At 46.8% G+C, this 10710-nt stretch overlaps 1 protein-coding gene across 4 annotated transcripts; it reads left to right on the top strand.

The window, feature by feature from the left end:
- Nucleotides 1–119: 119 nt before the first annotated feature.
- LOC118690408 (tuftelin-like) lies at nucleotides 120–8295 on the top strand. 4 transcript variants are annotated; one of them, XR_004980772.2, is made up of 11 exons: nucleotides 120–439; nucleotides 1486–1563; nucleotides 2045–2152; nucleotides 2686–2745; nucleotides 3147–3227; nucleotides 3515–3622; nucleotides 3864–3983; nucleotides 4527–4632; nucleotides 5095–5178; nucleotides 5709–5809; nucleotides 6214–8295. XR_004980772.2 is itself a non-coding variant. In XM_036389267.2 (10 exons), exons 3-10 carry the CDS (start codon nucleotides 2102–2104, stop codon nucleotides 6266–6268), a joined length of 660 nt encoding a protein of 219 aa, XP_036245160.1. In that variant the 5' UTR covers nucleotides 120–439; nucleotides 1486–1563; nucleotides 2045–2101; the 3' UTR covers nucleotides 6269–8295. The 4 variants fall into 4 exon arrangements, 3 of the variants coding, with proteins under 3 accessions (XP_036245160.1, XP_036245158.1, XP_036245159.1); XM_036389267.2 differs by lacking the exon at nucleotides 4527–4632; XM_036389265.2 differs by lacking the exons at nucleotides 5709–5809; nucleotides 6214–8295 and having other exon boundaries at nucleotides 5095–5315.
- The last annotated feature ends 2415 nt before the right edge of the window (nucleotides 8296–10710 follow it).

Genomic DNA, 10710 nt, shown 5'->3' with positions numbered 1-10710 from the left:
GGCGCACGGGGGCGGGGCCGCCACGCCCGGAGCCGCGCCGGGCCCCGCCCCCGCCCCGCCCGTTGCGCCGCCGCCGCGCCCCGCCCCGCCGCCGCGGTCACGTGACGGGGCGGGGCGAGGCCCGGACGGCCCGGAGGGGACCGGGGGCCGCATGGCTACGCCCCATCCCCGCGGCCACGCCCGCCGTCCCGTCCCGCCGCCTCGCACCCCGTGCAGGCTAACGAGGGGAGTGGGCGCACCTGACACCGGCACCGGTCGGGACGCACACTCAGCCGGGGCCTGACACCACCCGCGTCCCACAGCCACCTAGGGACCGGCACCAGCGACACCCGCACCCATTCGGTGCTTGGCACCACCGGGACCCAGCCTCGCTCAGAACTTGACATTGCCCCGGCGGGCACCCACCCGTGCTCCATCCAACTTTGGCGACATCCGTGAGGTACCCTCGTGCACCAGCACCTTCCCGGGACATGCACCCACCCAGGGTCTGCTCTGACGTGGGACTTGCACCCATCCAGCACCCATCCCTCTCCCGGGCAGGAGCTGCACCTGCCCAGATGCCCCCCCCAGTACCTCACACCCACAAGGGACATGGTCCCCACCCTTCACCCCGCAGGATGCAGCACCTTACCCCGACCCTCCATCCACCCCACTCCCTTTGGTACTCAGCACCCCACTCCTACCCAGACACAGCCTCCCCTGTCTACCCAGCTGGGACACAGCAGGATTCAGACACTGTCAGTTTTGGAAACAGGGCAGGGCTTTCCTCTTCGCTGAAAATACTTTCCATGTGGGTTCTGTCCCCACCTCCCTGACTGCTTTTAACCCCACTGTCAGCTCTGGAGCAGCACCAAATGATGGCAGAGCCCAGCAGATCTGGCAGGGTAGCTGAAAGTTGGGAGTTGCCAGCCAAGACCCCCCAGGAGGGCAGACCCAGCTAGGGACAGGCCATGCTGGGCTCAAGGGGAGTTGCACACTCTGAGCACGTGGCTGTGCCGGGCACACACACAGGGCACAGCTGGATGCTGCAGCCATGGAGCACCCACGGCACCCCACAACTCTGTGTCCATGCCCTGCATGTTGGGATCTGCGCTGTGCACAGCCTCCGTGGGCCACAGGCACACCGGCAAATCCAAGGGCGGCGACGAGGAGATCGTCAAGGTGCCCCAAATCCTGGGATTTCCGTGTGGAATTTTAGGGATAAAACGTGGACTTTTTTGGGATTTAGTGTGTATTTGAGGGACTCCAGGTGGAATTTCAGGAATTCCTTGTGGATTTCAGGGAATTCCACTCCTTGGGAGCAACACAGGTGGGGAAACCCCTCCCAAAACAAACCCTGGAAAATTAAAATTTAACAGGAAAATTCAGGGACAAAAAATTCCGGGAAATTTTGGGAAGCCTTGCCCCACCCCCTCTGGATCCGTTGGAATTCCCAGAGGGATTTGGGACGTTTCCAATCCCATTTCATTCCCGTTTCCATTCCAGGTTTACCTCAAGGCTCACGCCGACCACGAGGAGGAGCCGGTGACACAACTCAAGAGCGAAGTCCGGCACATCCAGGAGGTGAGATTCCCAGAATTCCACAAAATTCCCTGAAAATTCTGCAAAATTCCCACAAATTCCTGTAAAATTCCCTGATTTTCTCACAAAAGCCCCTGAGTTTACATGAAGTTCCCAAAAAATCCTCCCAAAATTCTCCAAATCTCAGCCCAAATTCCCCCCAAAACTCCCAAAAAATTCCCCTCAAAATTTCCCCAAAATTACCCTGAAAGTTCCACAGATTCCACCCAAATTCACTCAAAATTCCACAAAAATGTCTCTAAATTCCCCTGAAATTCCCACAAAATTTCCCCAAAATTTCCCTGAATTATCCCAAAATTCCCCAAAAGTTCCCCAGATTTCCAATTTTTATTTTCCTTTATTTTCCTTTCATTGGATTTTTCCCCATTTTTACTTGGACTGTTTAACCTTTTTCCCCCCCTCCCAATTCCCTGAAAATTCCCACATCCCAAGAAAACCCCAACTTTTCCCTTTTTTTTTCCAGGCTGGGAGTGCCCTCAAAAAACTCCATGAAGATTTGAGCACCAAACTCCAGACCCGGATGGAATTTCTGGAATTCTGGGAATTTCAGGAAGTCCAAGAGAGCTCTGAGGTAAAAAATTAGGGAATTACAAAACAAAACAAAAAAAAAAAAGTGGAATTTTCCCCTGGAGAAACCATTCCAGAGGGATTTTGGGTGGAAAAAGGGGGATAATCCAAATTTTTCCAGTGGGAAAAGGGGAAATTCCCATTTTTTTTCTGGGAAGAAGGGAGGAATTCCCATTTTTGGGACGGTGAAAGGGAAAATTTCCAATTTTTGGTAGGGAAAACAGGAAAATACCGTTTTTGGGTGAAAAATGTGAAATTTGGGATTTTCTGGAGGGATTTCACAGCTCCCAGGGATGATCCTGGAATTTTGGAGTTGCTATTTTGCCAAAATTCCCAAATTTTGCTCCAAATTGGGAAGTAGGAGCAGGTCCTGGAAATAAAAAAAAAGGGGGGAAAATGGGGATAAATCCATAGAAATTTAGGAATAAATGGATTTAAATTGGGAATACATCAATTGAAATTTGGGAAAAGGGAATTGAGGAATTAGAAAAATTTGGGATAAATCCCGATTTTCCCCCTTTTTTCCCCGGATTCCAGGTGGTGCTGGAGAAGCGGAACCAGAGCTGCTCCTGCCAGGGAAATTCCCAGGATAATCCAGTAGGGAACAGAAAAAAATTCTGGAATTTTCCAGGACAGGATTTGGGTCAGGGTGAAAACGTTTAAGAAACCTGTTTTCCACCCAAAAATAGGGAATAGTTGGGGTTAATTTGGGAATATTTGGTGTTTTCCACCAAAGTTTGAGTCCTGAAATTCTAAGTTTTAATTGGGATTTGGGAGGTTCGGTTTTTAGCCAAAAATCCCAAATTTTGTGAATTTTTGAGCTCTTGGAAAATTAAAAATTTGGGATTCTTGACCTCTGGGAAAACTCAAAAATGTGGGAATTTTTGACATCTTGGAAACACCAAATTTGGGGAATTTTTGAGCTCTTGGAAAACACAAAATTTGGGAGTTTTGGGATGTATGGGGGACACTGGGGCCTTTTGGGGCCGTTCCTGCAGGAGGACCCCAAGGCCCTGCGGCTCCTGTGGAGGCTCCAGGAGGCGGAAAAGTGGCACCAGCTGGAGCGGAGCGGCCTCGAGGTGAGCCTGGAATTCCACCCAAAAGCCTGGAATTCCACCCAAAAACCTGGAATTTCACCCAAATTCAGCAATCTTGGAGGAGAATTTTTCCCAAATTCTGGAATTTTAGGGGCAATTTTGTCCAGATTCTGGAATTTTAGAGGAGATGCTGGGTTTTTGAGGAACTATTCCCCTTGGGGTTTTTGAGGGATCTCCAGGAAAATCCTCCTACCAAGGAAAGTCCTGGGATGTGTCCTGGGATCCCGGGAGAGCCAGAATTCCTGGAATTCCTGGATTTCCCATTGCAGAGGGCGCTGCTGTGGTGCCAGGAGGACGCGGAGCGGGCAGATTCTGCCCGCAGCCGAGCGGAGACAGAGGTGGAGCAGCTCCAGAGGCTCCTGGCAGGCATGGAAAAGGTGATTTGGGATCAGGATCGAGGGGTTTGGGATCAGGAACCAGCACTGGGATGAGTGGATTTGGGATTGGGATGAGTCGGAGGCCATTCCCGATATCCCACCCCATTCCTGATATCCTGACCCATTCCTGGTTTCCCGCTATCCCATTATCCCTGTATCCCATTATCCCATATCCCGTTATCCCATATCCCATTATCCCATTATTATCCCGTTATCCCATATCCTGTTCCCCAATCCGCAGGATCACCGCCATCTGCTGGTGCGGATGGAGTTGGGACAGGCCGATCTGGAGCGGCTCCGGAAGGCAGAACGGGAAAGAGCGGCGCAGCAGGAGTGGTGGGAATTCAAGAATGGGAATTCCGTGAGTGTGGGAATCCGGGAATGGGAGTTCCAGGAGTCTGGGAATCTGGGAATGGGAATTGTGGGAATGGGGGAATCCCGGGAATGAGAAAATCCCAGGAATGCCGAATTCCTGATGTCCCCACTTGTTCCCAATATTCGAGGGTCTTTTGGGATGGGCATTCCCAGTTTTTTGCGGGGCTGGGCATTCCCACATTTTTTGGGACAGGCATTCCCAGGGTTTTTTTGGGGTGAGCATTCCTGGCTTTTTTGTAGTGGACATTCCCTTTTTTTTTCCTTTGAGTGGGAATTCCAGAGCTTTATGGCTGTGAACATTCCCAGTTTATTTTAGGTGAACATTCCCATTTTTTTGGGGGGGGATGAACATTCCCAGGTTTTTCTGCTGTGAGCAATCTCAGTTTTTTTAGCTGAACACCCCCAATTTTTTTTGGATGTGACCATTCCCAGGCTGTTTTTGGAGGAGGAATTCTGGGTTTCTTTTGATGTGGGCATTCCTAGTTTTTTTGGAGAGTGTTCCTGGAGATTTTTCCCGGTATTTTCTCAGCTCATCCCAGCTGGAGAAGGAGGTGGCAGGGCTCCGGGAGAAAATCCATCACCTGGAACCAATGCTCAAGAGCCAGCAGCGCAAAGTCCCCCAGATGATCAAGCAGGTGATGGGAAAACTGGGAAAAACCTTGGAAAATCCAGGGAAAAAAATGGGGAAAACTCTGGGAAAAAATGGGGAAAAATTCACAGAAAAAATGGGGAAAAGGGGGGAAAAATAGGGGAAAACCCAGGAAAATTCTAGGAAAACCTAGGAAAAAACCTGGGAAAGAACCTGGGAAAAATCTCGGGAAAAATCTAGAAAAAAAGGGGCAAAAAACCTGTGAAAAAACCCAGGAAAAACATGAAAAAATCTGGGAAAAACTGGGGGAAAATCTGTGAAAAACTGGGAAAAAACCCAGGAGAAACCAGGGAAAAATCCAGGCAAAATCCATTAAAAAATCTGGAGAAAATCCAGGAAAAACCAGGAAAACATCCTGGGAAAAAAAAAGGAAGAAAAAGAAAAAAGCAGGAAAAACCCAGGAAAAAACGCGGGAATTGCCAATCCCTTGGAAATGTCTGGGTTGCAGCTGCAGAATTCCAAGAGCGTGATCCAGGCCAAGGACGCGGCGATCCAGGAGCTGAAGGAAAGAGTTTCCTACCTGGAAGCAGAGGTGGGGCCCGGAATTCTGGGGGCTGGATCCGAGCTTGGATCTTTTTGGAATGTCGGGACCAGGGTTGAGAATGTCGGGATCGGGGTTGGACTCCTTGTGGGGGTGGCTGGGGAACTGGGAATGGGGGAAAAGCAGGAAAAAGGTGAGAAAAGCAGGAAAAAGGGAGGAAAAGGATGGGAGGGAATCAAGATCTAGAAAGTCCCACAAGACCAAAAAAAAAAGCTGGAAAAAAACCCAAATTCCCAACCTGAGCCTGACCATTTCTGCCAGGATTTGGGAAATTCCTGGGAAATTCCCAATCCAACAGTGATATTGAGGATTTTGAGATGGAAAATTCCCCCGATCCTCATTTTTCCTGGGACAAACTTTGCCAAATAACTCAGGAGCTTCCCAGTCACATTCCTATGCTCCAAGTTACCCCAAATCCCAGAAATTCCCATTCCGGGCACAGACGGACCATTCCAAGGCAGCTCTCCAGGGTTGGAAAATCCTTTCCAGATCCCAGTTTTTTCTTTTTTTTTTTTCCCCAGAATCTGGAGATGCATGACCAGATTGAGCACCTGATCGAGAAACAAGTGAGCCGGGGCAGGAGCAGTGCCCGCACACGCTCCAAGTCGGAATACGTCAGCAGGTGCAGCAGGAATTCAGGGATCAGGGTCAGGAATTCTGGGATCTGGGTTGGGAATGGTGGGATTCAGGTTGGGAACTCCAGGATCTCTTCTGGATTTGGGGATTCTCCTTGCATTAGGCAATGAACTTTTGGATTTGGGGCTGCAGCTTTGGAAGTGCCGTCTGGATTTTGGGGATTTTCTTCTGGATTTTGGGGATTCTCTTTGGGATTTAGGGACCAACTTTTGGAATTTTGTGATGCTCTTCCAGATTCGGGTATAATTGAAATCTCCCATAATTTTTCCATGTCTGCAGCAGATCCCAAATCCCTCCCACAGGAATTTTTAGGAATCCCGATCTCCCCAAAACCCTTTTCCCTGTTTTTTCCTACTGAAAATTCCTTTTTTTTTTCCCCCCTTTTCCCAGCAAATGCGTCCCAGGCCCGAAGCCACTGCCCCTGATCCGAGTGGTGGAAACCTGAATTTTGGGGTCTGGGCCCAGCCGGATCCTTCCCCTTTGGAATGACCGGAATTTCCAGCTGGACTCAGAGCCCTTCCCGAGGGAAGAGGTTTGGGATCGCCCCAGGCACGATTCCAGGTCAGAATCAGGAATTTTTCCCCTTTTCCCAGCAATTTTCTGGCTCTTGCCATTCCTGTGTGGATTCCAGAGGTTTTTCCCAACTGGATTCTGGATTTCACCCTTTTTTTGGGGAATTTCCAAATCAAAATCTTGGATTCTGCTTTTTTCCTGAAGGAAGATTCCAAAAAGCTGGGAGCCACCACATCGTCAACCTCCAACACCACCCTTGGACTTGGAAAATGCTCTCCCAACCCTAAAAATTCCATGTCTTTCCTGCTGAATCCTGTGTTTTTCCCACGTAATTCCCTGCTTTTCCCACAAAATTCCATGCTATCCCCCCAAATGATTATTGTTGAAATCCCCACAATTTTGGGATTTTATTCCCTGTATTTATTTCTGTAAATTATCAGAGTCTCCAGGTGAGGTGGGGCACAGGCCGGAATTCTTGGGAATTTTGGCCCAGGACTGCCCCAATCCCATGTTTGACCCCAGAGGCTCCAACCAGGATCCCTTGGGATTCCCTTGGAATTTTTAAATTCCTGGTTTTCGTATTAATGATAAAAAATTCTTTCTGCTTTAAATCCCAGAAGTTGTGGTTGCTTGGAAAAGATTGGGAATTTTGGGGGGAAGGTGGGGGCTTTTTACTGGGTTTTTTGGCTTTTTTTGATTTTTCCGGGTCCTGATTCCATGGGAAGGGTGAAACTTTGTGATTGGGATTTTCCCAGTTTTCAAAACCAGGGTGGGGCTCAGGTTGGGAATTTGGGGATTTTTCCAGGGCTTTTCTTTTTGGCTTTTGGGGTTTTTGCACGTCCTGATTCCATAGGAATGGGGTAACTTTGGGATTGGGATTAGGGTTTTCTGGGTTCCCAAAACCTGGGGCACTCAGGGTGGGATTTGAGGGGTCTCGGATTCACCTCCAGATCCCAAGAATTCCTCTTCAAAAGGTCTGGAGCCCCAGGATCCATGGATTTACGGGGAGTGGGGCCTGGGGACACCCAAGACCCTCAGGAATGACCAAGAGGGGACCCCCAGGACAACTGGGAATGGTCAAAGGATTACTGGAAATGACCAAGAGAGAAAAAGATGAAAAAAGGAGAGAGAAATGAAAATAAAAAGAAAAATACAGAAGAAAAAAAGAGAAAAAGAGAGGGGATAAATGAAAGAGAGAGAGAAAGAGAAAAAGAAAGGGAAAAAGACAGGAAAATGAGAGAGATGAAAAATGAGGAAGTTACAGAAAAGAAAAAAAAAAGGAAAAAGAGGGAATTTTGGGGGTGATTTTAGGGAGGAATTGGGTGATTTTGGGAATTTCTTTGGGGATTTTTGGGTCCCCCTGGTCCCCCCAGGGATTCCAGGACCTTTAAGGGGATTTAGGGGTGATCTGGGGTGATTTTGGGCAGATTTTCAGGGGATTTTGGGTCATTTTTTAACCCACTTTTAACCCATTTTTATCCCTATTTTAACTCCTTTTACTCCCTATTTTTATCCCTACACATTTCCCCAATTTCCCCTTTTTATCCCTATTTTTACTCCTTTGAAACCATATTTTAACCCATTTTATCCCAAATTTTAACCTTTTAACCCCATTTTTATCCAAATCTCCAGCTGGGTTTTTCTTTCCCCCCCAGCTGGGTTTTTTTTTCCTCGGACCCGGTTGGTCTGCGAGGCGAGTTCATCACCAAAGTTTGGGTGCGGACCGGCCAGGGACCGGGGTTTTCGTCAGGCAGGAGGATTTTTTTAGAGGCTCCGGGAACCATGTTCCTGAGGACCAATGATTGCTGGGGTGTAATTTAGCAGTTGTGATGGGAGGGATGGTGAGTTTGTGTGTAATCTGAAGGGGTTGTTAATGGTAGATGGGTGTTGTTTTCTGTGTGCTTTTGTTGTTTTGGGTTTCCTGTAACAATAAATCCACATGTAATGAAAATAGAAAAAGGTTATCATCTTGTGTTAATGTGTGTGTTGTGTTGTATTGCTCTGTATTGCAGGGTGAGCACAGGGTGAACTCTCCTCCTTGCTGTGACACCTGGGCTGGCAGGGATGACACAGTGACCTCTGCCAGCCCATGCTGCCTGTGCCATCACCTGGCACTGACGTGTTCGATAAAAATCCTTTTGCTGGGATTTTTGTCCTGAGAAGCCTCAGAACAGAAATGGAACCAATAACGATCTGCTGGCTGTGGAGTGTGGGCTGGAGGTGATTAAGGCAACAGGGGCATCTTGGATTGGTCTCCTCTGCATTGTTTCTACTTGATGACCAATCATGGTCCAGCTGTGTCAGGGCTGTGAGCAGTCCCAGGTATTTATTATTCATTCCTTTCCATCTTTCTGATGTCTCCTTGCTCTTTTAGTATAGTTCTAATATCTCATTTTCTTTTAATATAATAGAGATCATAAAATAATATTTCAGCCTTGTGAAAGGTGGAGTCAAGATTCTCGTCTCTTCCCTCGTCCTGGGGACCCTCAAACACCACCACAATCAGCAGCCGAGTGGGTTTGTGTGAGCCTCTCAGGAACCCTCAGCCAGCCCCAAGCTGGCAGACACCGGGGGGGCAACCCCGACACGGCCGACAGCGGGGAGACACCCTCTGTGCCCTGAGGGTACTGAGGGCACCTGGGCTGGGGGGAGACACTCTGTGTGCCCTGAGGGTGCTGAAGGCACCTGGGCTGGGGGGAGACACTCTCTGTGTGTGCCCCGAGGGTACTGAGGGCACCTGGGCTGACAGCAGGGAGACACTCTCTGTGCCCTGAGGGTACTGAGGGCACCTGGGCTGGGGGGAGACACTCTCTGTGTGTGCCCCGAGGGTACTGAGGGCACCTGGGCTGGGGAGAGACACTCTCTGTGTGTGCCCCGAGGGTACTGAGGGCACCTGGGCTGGCAGGGAGACACTCTCTGTGTGTGCCCCGAGGGTACTGAGGGCACCTGGGCTGGCAGGGAGACACTCTCTGTGCCCCGAGGGTGCTGAGGGCACCTGGGCTGGGGGGAGACACTCTCTGTGTGTGCCCCGAGGGTGCTGAGGGCACCTGGGCTGGCGCCTTTGCTGCAGAAGAGACACCAGAGACATTGGTAGAAGAGAAAGGGCCGACTCTTAGCAGGGGTTAATCCAAGGCTTTATTAGGATCCCAAGGAAGCTCCTGCACCTCAGGGGGCCTCCTGCCAAGAGCCCCGGGAGATGTGCCAAGGTCACATTTAAAGGGAGGTGGAAACCGACAGTAGATAACATCCTACCAACCATTAAGTGACCCTAAGGGATGGGTACTGGGGGACAGACATACAGGACAGCGTATGGGGCAAGGCTTGGGGGGCTGACCCCTGGCCTCTGGCTGATCACTCGATGACTTGGACCGAAACTTCTGGATGGAGGGGATGGGATCTGAGTGATTGACAGAGAGCCAGGGTGGGGGTTTGGGGATGATCTCATCCCGGGAGAGGGATAACACAGGTAAAGGGAGGGGGGTACAGTTTGGGATAAACCATTTGGGAAAAATATGGGGATACAAAACAAAATTCCTTCAAAGTATTACAAAGTATAAAAATGCACTACAGCAGGGTTGGGCAGCACCAAATAAAATAAAATGTTTTCAAAATAGAAAAATTCAAAATATAAATCAAATAAAAAATTAAAAAACAAAATAAAAAGCTTTAAAAAAAGAAAAATTAAAAATAAAAATCAAATAAAAAATAAAATTAAAAAATAAAATAAAAAGCTTTAAAAATAGAAAATTTAAAAAACAAAATAAAAAACAAAATAAAAAGATAGAAAAATTCAAAATAAAAATCGAAAAAAAACAAAATAAAAAGCTTTAAAGATAGAAAAATTAAAATTAAAATTCGAATAAAAAATAAAATTAGGAAAACAAAATAAAAAACTTTAAAAATAGAAAAATTCAAAATAAAAATAGAATAGAAATAATATTAAAAACAAAATAAAAAGCTTTAAAAATAGAAAAATTCAAAATAAAATCGAAAAAAAAATTAAAAAATAAAAAACCCCTCAAAAATAGAAAAAATAAAATTTAAATTCGAATAAAAAATAAAATTAGAAAAAAATAAAAAGCTTAAAAAAATTAAAAATAAAAATCGAATAAAAAATAAAATTAAAAAATAATAAAAAAAGCTTGAAAAATAGAAAAAATCAAAATAAAAATTGAATTAAAAAAATTTAAAATCTTTAAAAATAGAAAAATTAAAAATAAAAATCGAAGAAAAAAAATTAAAATAATACAAAAAGCTTAAATAATAGAAAAATTCAAAATAAAAAAAATCAAAAATTAAAATTAAAAATAAAATAAAAAGCTTTAAAAATCGAAAAATTAAAAATAAAAATCAAATAAAAAATAAAATTAAAAA

Source organism: Molothrus ater, chromosome 10, assembly GCF_012460135.2.
Source record: "Molothrus ater isolate BHLD 08-10-18 breed brown headed cowbird chromosome 10, BPBGC_Mater_1.1, whole genome shotgun sequence".
Lineage (NCBI taxonomy): Eukaryota > Metazoa > Chordata > Aves > Passeriformes > Icteridae > Molothrus > Molothrus ater.
The sequence above is the reverse complement of the archived record's forward strand: the minus strand, read 5'-3'. Positions and strand labels throughout refer to the sequence as shown.

Excerpts from the sequence above, each read along its gene's own strand:
- LOC118690408 (XM_036389265.2), top strand. The coding sequence starts at position 2,102 with ATGGAATTTCTGGAATTCTGGGAATTTCAGGAAGTCCAAGAGAGCTCT. Across the intron at positions 2,153-2,685 it reads AAGTCCAAGAGAGCTCTGAG|GTGGTGCTGGAGAAGCGGAA; the intron begins GTAAAAAATTAG and ends CCCGGATTCCAG. Across the intron at positions 3,228-3,514 it reads TGGAGCGGAGCGGCCTCGAG|AGGGCGCTGCTGTGGTGCCA; the intron begins GTGAGCCTGGAA and ends TTCCCATTGCAG.